Raw genomic sequence first — 12,616 nt, 5'->3', positions numbered from 1 at the left:
TTTTAATGCTGTAGTAATATGTGAACCCTTTAGAAATAATGTTGAAGAATATAAGTCCTTGTTTACTGTAACTGACATTGGTAAAGCCTGTTTTTCTTCTACTTGTATGAATGTCATTTCCCTTCTCTGCTTCGACAAGATATTATTTCTGCACCTGCAGATGTTTTATATTGAAAAAACGATTCACTTTAAGAGGTGTGGGCATTTCATTAGAAACATTTGAGGCATGTTTCCTTCGATGGGTGTTCATATTACGTAGGCAGACCTGGTGATGTTATTAATGTGAGATTTGAAGGACAGTGTGCTGTCAAGAATGACTAGCCAGACTCCTGACCTAAGGGGAGGCTGAGATGGTGGAGTAGCAAAAGAAATACTATTGGTACATAAGCAATATTTTTCAGACAGGCCAAAGTATCCAGTTTCATGAATAAAAAGTCCATAAAATAAAGAGTTTTGTGAGTTGGTGATATTATTAGAGACACGCTGTCTTTTTAGTTTTATTTGAAATAAATATTAACCTTTTTTAGCATTTGAACCAAAATCAAGGTATCCAAGGAGACCAGGAATTCTTTTCCAGGCATTTTCCAAAACTTGGAATCCAAGGACTGGATGACAAAATGAACAAGATCTCCTAAAACCTTTTTAAATCGCTTAAACACTGTTTTTAAACAAAAATATTTCCGTGCACTAGAAAACTGATTAATCAAATTGACTCGATGGTAGCATGATTGGCTCTTTAAGCACATCAAATTCCTGAAACCAGTCATAAGTTATGTGTGTTATTTATGTTGCCAAGGTATCCATAGAGACTATATATTCTTTTCAGGTCATCTAGTTACCCAGCATTGGACACCAAACAGCAACTGATTATCTTAAACGGCTGCCATAGACTGGCCCATCTTTTCTGGCTCCGTGAGTCAGTGAAACAAAACAATGCAGGAGGGTATGTTTCAGGTCATTTGCCTCTTGTCGGTTGCCTTAGGTGAGTACAAATTTCATTAAGCCAGTTTTTACTGCTTAATGAGACGGTGGTTAGCGGTTAAACACGTGTGCTGAACCTGGGGTTTTAACTGAAATGAGTCAAAACATAATTTAAATATGAAATCTAATATGCTAATGAAATGTTTAGTGTGTGCGTATAAAACTTTAAAGGTGAAATTAAGTTGAATTAAGTGCGGCTTGAGTTCAGCAGTCTGACAACTGAAGGGAAGAAGCTGTTTTTGTTATACACCAAACAACTACATGTTCGAATTTTCTGAAAACACAGCTATCCTCTGCCTCACTTCCGACACATCACATTTAATCACCGACAGCAGATTAAAAACTGTTTTCAGTGGTGCTGGTAACAATTTCTAATTCTTATTAACTAAAGATCGCAGGAACTTATTTTTGACCTGAAGGCAACAGGAGATCACTCACCAGTGGTCATCCATAATCAATTAATTGCCCAGGTGAATTCTTACAAATATCTTGGAAAACACATTGACAATAAACTCAGTCTGCAGCAGCGACTACACCTTCTGTGCAGGTTGAGGGCCTGTTGTGTCAGTCAGAAAGTGATGCTGCTCTTTCAACATGCTGTCCAGAGACCAGGCCTTCATTAGGTTCAGATTTGGTAACTTCTCTGTCCAAATGAAGGCCAAACTCATTTGTCTCATGCAAAGAGCTCTGAAGCTAATGGAGGTCAAGCAGTGCGCCTCACTTCAGAGGCATACTCTGAAATCACGGCCATGAAACTAAATGATTACCTACAGTAAACAAAATGTAGCAAACAAAATGTTTACTGTAGGTAAATTGCCTACAATTTACTGTAGGTAAGCTAATTGCCCAGTTGCCCAATTTAGCTACAGTAAATTGTGACTGTAGGTTATGGTGATTAAGATTTTAACATGCTTCTTTTATGTTTTTATATCTGTTTTAATTGATTTATTATAGAAATGGTTTTATGCGTAAATATAAAACTCATGGTTTTGGATGATGCGGCAGTCAGAATTTGTACCCGAGGTATATTTCCTTTGGGATATTGAAGTTAGTATAATCTTATCTGAAGGTTGAATATTGTTGTTGTCACAGCTGACAACAATTGTAAAAAGAAAAAAAAAAAAAAAAAAAACTGTTACTTTGTAAGATACTACCTGCCAGTTAATAAATGTTCCCTGTTTTTATAGTAATGATTTTATTGACTTCAAAATTTTCTAACTTAACCAACTTGTCTTTGGTCAATATAAATAATCATATTTAACTTTTCCAAATAACTTTCAAAAATCTTTCTTTAAAATTACTAGCATTGTTATTAAGTTATTTTCTAAACTAATTTTATGCTCCTTAGCTTGATAAAGGAGATAAGAGGATTTTTTTTCTTGCCAGCAATCCTTTCAACATTTGATCTATTGAACATTTTTCAGTACTGTGAAAGTTGATTTTAATCCCATCATTACCATTTATACTGCGCCAGTTTTCTACTATAATCTCTATACTTATTGAAATATACTTATTTGTTTATTTGCACTGCTTTTGAGAGTTGCTATCTTTTCAATTCCACTGTGCTTTCTTGCATAATGACAATAAAAGTAATTCTGAAAACGATAATGATTGAGGAAGTTGTTCTGCAGTCGGTACATCATGAACCACTGTGTTATCACCATGCTAACATAGCATTTTGCTACTGTCTGATTAGGTTGATACACATCCAAATTGTTCAGCTTTTAAATTTATCTAAGATGTTGGATGCATTCAAGTCAAGTTCAATAAACGAAGAAATTATTGAAAAGTTAATTTCTTTGATAATTTTCTGACTAAAGAAAACAAAATGATTAACATTTGTACATCAAACTAATGAAAACAAGTTTTTAAATAATAATAATAATAATAATAATAATAATAATAATAATAATAATAATAATAATAATAATAATAATAATAATAATAATAATAATAATAGAAATTGGTGTAAAGCTTGTTTAAAGGTTATTTTTGAAAGGTACTTTTGAAAATAAACAAGTCTTAATATAACATATTCTAAATAGAGGGATTATTTGTTTGCAAACACAGCAGATGCGCGCGCAGCTTGACTGCAGAAAGAGTCGGGCCGACCTTTAAACCCTCACTAGTTGTCATGGTTACCCGTATTAATCTTGCTGTTTTAACATTAGCTAGCATGTTGTCAGTCTGTGGATTTCATCTGTTTATCGCGTGATAAAATAAATTATGCTACTAAATTGACAGTGAGGTGAGACGCACATTAACGACCCATAAGCATTAAATGCAGGTGAGTCGATAAATGACGAAAGAAAAATGTCGAATATTAATTTCTAGCGATTTTGTTCACGGTAAGATCACCAGCTCTGAATGAGATATGCCGAGTCCCTCTAAATAAAGACAGACATGGTGAACAAGGGTACCGGAATAGGGTTTTCCTAAAATCAGGGTACAATGTTACCTATTGACAATAAACTGAAAAAAATAATAAATAAAAAACAATATCTACAATATTTTCTATTTATGTTAAAGCACTCCCATTTATTTCTCATGACTGTTATAAAGTATACCATAGTTAAGGTTTTTTGTTCATCTTGATGTTTTTCTGTTTTGTTTTGTTTTTGTTTGTTTCTTTTTAGTTTTTTTTTCATATCTATTATGTTTGTGATTTCACCCCACCCCCCACAGGGTTAGGCACTGGGTTTCTGCTGAGGTTTATGATTTTTTTAAGGGACGATCAAGTAAAATGGATCCGAATACCAGGGGATATGCTTCTCAACGTACTTCAGATGTTTGCTGTACCCCTCATTGTCACAAGTGTGCTTGCAGGCAAGCTAAATATGAATCTATATACTTAAAGTATTAACGTATTGTTGTTACAGAGATAGACTGAAAGGATGCTCACTCATCTTTTTGTGGATATTCTGTATAAAAATTGCTCAAAACCCTTGATTATATTATATCTAGACAATAAGCTAATTTCATATTTACACCATTTAGTTATTGTGCTTTTAAAACATTTTAAAAGATGAAGATTAGTCCAGACATTTAGACTATTGTCAGGGCACATATGCGCTGGTATGTTGTTTTGCTCATTCCTCAGGCACCACATGAACTTCTAGTTCTGCTCTCTTTTCTCAGGAGTAACTGGATTAAACACCAAAATGTCCAGAAAAACAGCCTTTTTCACAGGAACCTACATCTGTGGCACTACTCTTTTGGCCATAATTCTTGGTAACATTATTATGGTTAGCAGTTATTAATGAAGATATATGAAGACTGTCATAGTTTGCATTGTGTTATTGCTTTTGATATCCTGCCTGAGATTTTGTGTTGCAGGACTGCTTCTGGTGCTCACAATCAAGCCTGGTGTGGGAGAACACCTATCACAGGACAGGGTTAAGGAAATGCCACCCTTCTCCGTTCATGTGATCCTCATGGATCTTTTAAGGCAAGAGGACAGATATTTAGACACAATTCCTGCTTTTCTGCAAGTTGTGCATATTGTGCATATTGTCAGCTTCCTAAAATAACCTGCAACATGAGGTCTAAATATATATATATATATATATATATATATATATATATATATATATATATATATATATATATATATATATATATATATATATATATATATATATTTATTTATTTATTTTTGCCAAAAGTTATTCTGGCAAAACAAACAAACAAAAAACACAACCTCTCTATTGCCAACAGATGGTTTAGGCAAAGAGAAAAATTACGTTGGGCAAAATATGATAGGCCATTATTTTTAGGAAGGTGAGTATGTTCATCTTATAGTTTCTAACATACAGGATTATTGACTTTTATTATGTGAGATAATTAAAATTATCTTGACTTGTGTGAAATGATGATAAGAAAATAATATTCACATGTGTTTTGTCTTTAACATTTGGCTCAGTTTTTTTTTGTGTATGTGTTTTTTTTGTAACTCTCCTTTCACTCCCATAGGAACATGGTTCCAGAGAGCTTCATTCAGGCTTTCTATGAGCAGGTATGTTTTTATTCAGAACCACAGCTCAGTGTGTAACTTTCCAGGTTTGGACCGTTTCCAAACAGTTTCTGTTTTTCTCCCAGTATAAGACTGAAATTATTGAGATTGGAAGAGTAGATTCTGGCCTTCCCCTTCAGCCAGGAATAGTGAGTATTTTCTTCTTACTATTCTTACTTCTTGTTCTTACTCTGGAGCTCTTTCCAAAAGTCTTCATAGCCTTTCAGTTTTTCACATGTCACATGTACAACCACAAACTTCAAAGTATTCTGTTTGGTTTAAAGTAGTCGGCGAACACAAAAGAGTACTTGATTCTGAAGTGGAAGAAAAAGGATGGAGGGCTTTACATTTCTTCTAAATTAAAGACAGAAAGGAGAGGCTGTGTTTCCTTTCAGTCCACCTTAGGGGCAGTTGTGCCTTCCTGTAGTAGTCTTTGGGTGGGAGGTGGAATACATCACAGGAGAACACTGAGACACAGCATAAGCAACCATGCAAAACACTCGTTGTACCTATGGATGTCAACAAGAACAGTTAACCCTGCAGTAATGTTTTTGGGCAGTGGGTGGGATGCCATTGCTCACATCTTTTCCGCTGATTTTCAATTGTATTTAGGCCTGGATTTTACTGGAGGGATCCAGCAGATGGTTATGCTTTCACCTAGGAGTGGCTGTTCTGCTGCAAGGGGAAGATTTTTCCTAGTCTCAAGTCTTCTGCATCCCTGACCGATTATGCTTTTACGTCCTTATTGTTAAATTTTCTATTAATAAACATGGTTATTTTATTGGAAAGGTAACATAAATGTTTATTTATGTATTTACATTAAAGTACAGGCTCGCTTACTCTGCCCTCCCAAAGTAAACGAATGCCCTCCAGCTAAGGTCCATTGGAGCCGGGGCTGCAGAAGAAAAGCAAATTAACATAGAGGTGGATAATGGATGTACAGCATAAAGTTTAGCTAAATACACAAAGAATTATTTGGATTCTATGTACTGTAAATGTTTTTTTTAACAGTTTAATTTGTTTTTTTTATATTTCACAATTATGCAATGCTGAGGATTGATCCTTTCCACAACAACAACAAAAAAGCAAATTAAGTACGTCAAAGTTTATGGTTTTAATGTGACTTATTGTGAAAAAGTTCAACAAGGTGATGTATTCCTACAATATTGCTCTTAGAGAGTTAGAGCCAGCATTTCTGTGTTTCCAGGTGCAGAATGCCACTGAGACAAAACTGGTGGGCAGTTATGTTGACGGACCCAACATGATAGGATTGATCATCTGGTCTTTCACCTTCGGCATCTTGATAAACAGGGTGGGACAGGAGGCAACAAGCACTGTGAAGGCCATTCAAAGCCTCAATGATGCAATAAAAATCATATTTAACTGGATTCTGTGGTAAAATAAGACAGTATATCATTCCACTCTTTTACAAAATTAGATTAATTAATAATGTACAAAACATTCCTTAATTTAGTTCAGTAATTTTTGTTTGTTTGTTTGTTTCAGGTACTTGCCAATTGGAGTTTTGTTCCTGATCGTAGAAAACGTGTTGGATGTTGAGGACTGGGGCGCTGTCATTAAACTCGCAAAACTTTCAGCTGTAATTTCTCTGGGGTATGTCCACCTTTTCTGTTTAAACTTTTTGGTAACATTTCATTTGAAGGGTTGTGCATAAGACTGACATGACACTGCCCATGTTCATGACCGTTGTCATGTCATGTTTATGACAGTGTTATGTCAGTCTTATGCACAACCCTTCAAATAAAGTGTTACCAACTTTGTTACCAAACTGATACCGCCGCTGCTAAGGTAGTTAGAGGATGAAGACACTGCAAAGATCGGTTCTTATGATAACAGTCATTTCCAGCCTCTTTATTCTGATATCTTCAAACACCCAATTCAGGTCAAGCAGTTCCCTTCAGAAGTTCTGTTTGGCCTCAGAGTATTTTTTTTTAGAGAACATTAGTGAACAAACAGCATCATGAACACCAAGAAACTCAACAGACAGATCAGGGATAAAGTTTGGTTAAAGAAGGGTTAGTTACTAAAATGTACCCAAGCTTTCAGATGAGAAAGAGGGTTAGAGTTATAGATATGGATATAGAAAATACTAGAAAATACTAAGAAAGACTGTTAAAACCAAGTTAACAGGAATAGTAACTTATTGGATGATGCTGTACTGCTGTTCGTCTTTTGTTCTGTTTGCTTTTCTTTTAAATTTATTTTTGTTTAAATACAACTTTATTTATTCTTTTATTACACTACATTCAATAAGGAAAAACCTAAACTCAACTCATCTCAGAGTTTGAGCTTCATGCAGATCAATCCTCGGAGAATATTTGCTAGAGGCTGCAAACCACTTTAGACTCCGGCGAGGTCCGTCTTCTTTCAGCATGACGACTCTAAGCCTACAACTAAACAAATGCACAAACGTCTTGATAGATGTTGTTGTGCGACCAGGCATTCTTTTCTTTCCACTCTGCAACAATGCACTATTGTGTTAGCATATTGTAAACCAGAAGAGAAAGCGTTCTTTTTCTCTCTCTCCTTTTACTCACATCAACACACTTGCGCTCTTTTATTTAAAAAAAAAAAAAAAGAAAAAAGAGTAACCAATTTCAGCATTATTTTTTCCACAGCCTTACTTTCCCAAAGTGTAATGGATAATTAATTCCAAGTCACTGTTAAGATGACTGGATCAGGCATCACACTTCTTCTTTTCAAAATATTGTTTTTCTAAATAAAAGAGTGCTAATGTGTTGATATGAATAAAAGGAGAGAGAGAAAAAGAGAACATTTTCTCTTCTCAATATCATGTATGATCTCCCCAAATACATTGAACTATGTGGTTTTGCTGTGTGCCCTTTGAGATCTCAAGATATAAAATGTATTCCAAGTAAAATGAATTATTATTTATCATTATTATTACAAGATACATAAAAGTGTCACAGTTGAATGCCAGTGAATACTCTTTAACACTGAGTGTGACTATTGTCTCTTTCAGGCTTATAATCCAGACCTTTTTTGTTCTTCCCATGGTTTACTTCACGCTTGTCAGAAAGAATCCCTATGTCATCCTAAAGGGTACCTCTAAGGCTTGGATGACTGCAATTATCATTGCGTCCAGGTGAGATGTTCTGTTTGTTGTCAAAAGTGTGACACTTTTCCAGTGTCCTCGTATGAACGGTGCACCAATAAAGGATGTGTTTTCTACCAAAGCACTGCCAGTCTTCCTGTCATCCTTCAATGCTGTGAAGAGAACCTGATGGTCAACGGGAAACTCTGCCGCCTCATGTTGCCCATTCTCACCAGTATTAATATGAATGGGACTGCGGTCTACGAAGTGATTGCTTCTGTCTTTATTGCCCAGATGAATGACATCACGCTGGATGCTGGCCAGATAATTGCTGTTGGGTAAGCCGCTTTCTTGAAGTGCCGAGGAAGCAGCACTTTGTGGAATTCAATTTCCACGAATTTGAATTCCACGGAAAGGCTTTATTATGGTTGTGTTGCGCTTTAGACAGAAATGCTGATAGAGGCTGTGCTTGGTTTGCAGCTTGACTAGTTCCATTGTCACATTTGGAGCTGCAGGGATCCCAGCAACAGGAGCTGTGACCACCATCCTGATTCTGACAGCTGTGGGACTGCCTGCAAAGGATGCTGCCATGCTGGTCGTGGTGGAATGGCTTCTGTAAGTTCAACTTGAAACTCAGAGTCAGCCACTCCTGCTTAAAGAGTACTTTCATCATGAAACCATGTAGTCAATCTAGATTGAGTTACACTGATCTGTAATCATAAAACTTGCAAGTGATTTTGACCGGGACATGATTTTTAACTTGCATGTCGTCAGGTACGCAGATTGTTTTCAGTTGTTTTAGGGTTTTGGTGATTTTACTCTAGTTTTGTCTCATTCTTGATTAGATCAGCCTTGTTTTTGTTTTACTTTCTTCTTAGTAATTCCAGTTTATGTTTATTCATTCCTTGAGTCTAGTAATTCTTTGTTGCTCTTAGATTCATTCTCCTAGTTATCATATTTACTCTCCCTCACCCCTTGCTACGATTCTCTCTCTCCTCAGCCTGCAACCCGTTAGCCATCAGCCTCATTCAATTGTTCCTCTCCAAGTATTTATATACCTCTTCTCCTCTTAATACCTCATTAATACCTGGATTTGAGTTTTTGTTCTCCCCTGGCTACCTGTGTTGCCTGTAGATATTTTTTTTTTATTTTTTTGGCTTTGGTAGAGTGAGATAAAGAAAATATTTGAGAAAAACATAGTTGAATCTAACAGCATATTTGTTTTCTTCTTCTGTGCCCTTCAGAGACCATTTCAGGACCGGGGTCAATGTGCTGGGAGACTGTTATGGTGTTGTTCTCATCAATTTCCTGTGCCACGATGAGCTGGAAGATCTGGACAAACCACAAAGGTAAATGAAATCAATAAAATGATGTGCTTATCTGCAAAGACATAACGTTGCCAAAAGCATTCACCTCCCGATCCAAATGACTGACTTCAGGTGTTCCAGCTCCTTATGCTTCAGCACACCGATGCATTTCTTTATTATTTCAAGCTCCCACCCCTGTAGGAGCAGGTTGAATTCTGCACCAGTGAATAAAGCAAAGCAGTGTCCGTAACATGGATGAGTATGAGGTGTAGAAGAATTTAACCCTTTGCACTGAGAAAAAGACAAATGTGTGTGGGAAGGTAGACGAGTGAATACCTTTGTCAACATTGTGTACATCTCTTTCTGAGCTGTGTCAGTGGTACTATTCACTCATAGACCCACATCACAATAATCTGAATGCCTCAGGGTGTCTCCTGTTTGTCGTATCTTTCTTTGAAAGGTTTAATAAAATATTGGACCAAATTTTAGTGAAAATAAATCTTGAACAATGATTGTCATAAGTCGTTTTCACTGACATAGGGTACTTTAGTCACAGTTTTTACAAATCATTAGGGTTAGGGTTAGGGAAGTTGTCTGTGTTTTTTTTTTTCAACTGAATTAAGAGTATTTTGCACCGCTGGACCCAAAAATTACATCCATTTTTCACAATGAGAATAATTAGGTTTTTATTCTAATTTGATTTAGAGAAATCTGATCCTCTGACTAATTTGATTACATTCTTGTGACATTGTCAGTTCATTTCCGTTAATATTTCTCATCCAAAAAAAAAAAACTGTAGGAGACAGAACAATTGTTTTCTAACAGAGTGTATAAATCAAATGTTACAAACTTGAATTTCTGTAAATTGAATAATAAACACTGATAAAGGTAAGTACGTGTGAATTGAACATTATGTCTTCATTGTGCAAAATTCTCCATCTTTTTTCTGTCCTGATGGAGTCTCTCTCCTCCTGCTCATCAATCATTGATCAGATTCTCAGGAAACCAATAAATATGTGAGAACAAGTCATGCATTTTGATACTCATTGTGCATCCATAGTTCAGAAGGTCGACCTGATTGAGAACAAACAATGTGATTTTTGGATTCAACACATCAAAATGACCCTAAAACGATTGAAAAACCCCAGACAAATTGTTTTGGCTGTTGACCAGTGTCATTGACCATGTTTTCCATTTTACATGTTAGCATTGATAGGGTTCGTCCCACCAGTGAGCTCGAGTTGGACTTAACCTGTTTGGAGCCTGAACAACAGCTGGGCTCCTCTCGCTCTGCCGCCTCCTCAGGACCCATGTCACCTAAGTGAGGGGATTGTCTCAGCACCGTATTAGCTGCCGCAGTTCCTCATCTTCTGTAATTGGTTTTCTCCCACTTCTGAATCCTCACCGTTTTATTACCAATAACTGGTTTTGACCTTTTACTTTATTTGGTTGTACAGATAATTTCATTGTGTGTCTGTTGTAGTTAAATGCTCATCTTTCTGTTTGGAACCTCTGTAACTTTGCATTTCACTTGAGTGTATGACCAGTGCTCAATATACAATATACTGATAACAATACTTTGTGAATATAATCCTTTATGTTGCATGGACATGTTCACTGCTTTCAGACTGAAAACAATTGAATTGAATATGCATCTAATTTTTATGTATGAATGCATGAACATTGCATAAAATCATTTCTTGAGAAGAATTGATTTTAATAAATTGCGAGTCATTCTGCTGTTGTTGTAGGACAGTCTTTTTTTGTATTACTAATTTATAAAAGCGTCTAGAGTTGGCTGAGAAGCAGACTTTGAGTTTTATAAATGAGCAAAAGACTACGAGGACAGAAACTATCTCTTATTCCTTATTCTATTCTAATTAATTGAATATGAAAGTGTAATGAAAAAGACTGGAGATGAAACAGTCAAGCCATTTGTAAAAAGGGACAGAGCAGACTGGACTTCTTGAGGAAGCTAAGATCCTTCAAGGTTTGCAGCAAGATGCTGCAGATCTTCTATAAGTCTGTTGTTGAGAGCGTCGTCTCTTCTGCCATCATCTGTTGGGGCAGCAGCATCAGAGCCAGAGAACTGCAAAGGCTCAACAGCCTGATAAAAAAGGCTGGTTCTGTTCTGACGATGACTGTGGAACCTCTGGAGATGATGACGCAAAGAAGGACTCTTCATAGGATCAACAAAATTGTGGACAAACCCTGACCATCCTCTTCATCAGGCTGTCTTGGAATGGCAGAGGGTCTTCAGTCAGAGGCTTCTTCAGATTCGCTGTAATACAGACGGCTACAAGAGATATTTCCTGCCAACAGCCGTCACCATCGGCTATAACTCTTGAAGACTTTGAATTAATGACTTACAACAATATTTAATTTCCCTTTTGGGTCAACAAAGTATTTTTTAATTGAATTTGAATTTTGAATGAAATAGATTCTCTCAAAACAAAAGAAATGCTATCCTGGTTCCTGCACCACAGTTAACAATCCTGACATTTCTCCAGGAATTTAGACATCGATATAGACAGACTTTATTTTCATTCATTGGCACATTTAAAATATACATATTAAGCAAAAATCCATTGCGAGGTTCCAATAATAAAATAAATACGTAATAATAGAAAAGTATCAATATAAATATATACAATAAAAGATTAATATTTTGGTTTCTCATCCGACATAAAAAGTGCAGACATTGCAGGTCTCTCCTCACCAGACCAGAGGTTTGGAGGGACCAGGTCAAACTATTGGTGATCTGTATCTCCAGGAGTTTAATGCTGCTGACCTGTTCCACTGTGGCACCCTTGATGAGGAGGGGTGTGTGACTTGGCAGATTTTTCCTGAAATCAGCAACAATTTATTTTGTTTTGTTGACATTCAGGATTAGATTGCTTGAATCGCACCAGTCCACCAGATGTTTCCATAGACCAGAGGTTCCCAAACTGTGGGGCGCGCCTCCTAGGGGGGCGCCGTGTCATTGCAGGGGGGGGCGCGGGAAGCCGTCTGGATGAAAAAAACAAACAAACCATGAACACTGTATGCTCTGGGTTTTTACCTTAGAATGGCCAACTCTCTGTTATTCCTATGTCAATTTGATACAGTAGAGGCTTCCACACTTCCCATATTTGTGTCCTCTGTCACTTTTATCAGCAGTTAAAACTGTTTAATCCGTTGTTAACATGTTGTAACCTATTTTTCCGAGCCGCCTTTAAACGCAACATGAGCGCTACGACG

At 36.5% G+C, this 12,616-nt stretch overlaps 1 protein-coding gene across 2 annotated transcripts; it reads left to right on the top strand.

The window, feature by feature from the left end:
- Positions 1-933: 933 nt before the first annotated feature.
- Positions 934-10,964, top strand: LOC106908699 (excitatory amino acid transporter 3-like). 2 transcript variants are annotated; one of them, XM_088007018.1, is made up of 13 exons: positions 934-982; positions 3,667-3,807; positions 4,120-4,212; positions 4,318-4,429; positions 4,954-4,996; positions 5,080-5,142; positions 6,201-6,388; positions 6,500-6,607; positions 7,998-8,120; positions 8,213-8,399; positions 8,530-8,684; positions 9,314-9,418; positions 10,593-10,964. In XM_088007018.1, exons 1-13 carry the CDS (start codon positions 934-936, stop codon positions 10,699-10,701), a joined length of 1,476 nt encoding a protein of 491 aa, XP_087863144.1. In that variant the 3' UTR covers positions 10,702-10,964. The 2 variants fall into 2 exon arrangements, with proteins under 2 accessions (XP_087863144.1, XP_014830342.2); XM_014974856.2 differs by having other exon boundaries at positions 8,213-8,407; positions 8,550-8,684; positions 10,584-10,964.
- The last annotated feature ends 1,652 nt before the right edge of the window (positions 10,965-12,616 follow it).

This window comes from Poecilia mexicana, unplaced genomic scaffold (genome assembly GCF_051168715.1).
Source record: "Poecilia mexicana isolate PSO_F unplaced genomic scaffold, ASM5116871v1 scaffold_7, whole genome shotgun sequence".
Classification (NCBI taxonomy): Eukaryota; Metazoa; Chordata; class Actinopteri; order Cyprinodontiformes; family Poeciliidae; genus Poecilia; species Poecilia mexicana.
This window is presented reverse-complemented; position numbering and strand designations above follow the sequence as displayed.

Excerpts from the sequence above, each read along its gene's own strand:
- LOC106908699 (XM_088007018.1), top strand. The coding sequence starts at position 934 with ATGCAGGAGGGTATGTTTCAGGTCATTTGCCTCTTGTCGGTTGCCTTA. Across the intron at positions 4,997-5,079 it reads TTCAGGCTTTCTATGAGCAG|TATAAGACTGAAATTATTGA; the intron begins GTATGTTTTTAT and ends TTTTTCTCCCAG. Across the intron at positions 8,121-8,212 it reads GCAATTATCATTGCGTCCAG|CACTGCCAGTCTTCCTGTCA; the intron begins GTGAGATGTTCT and ends TTTCTACCAAAG.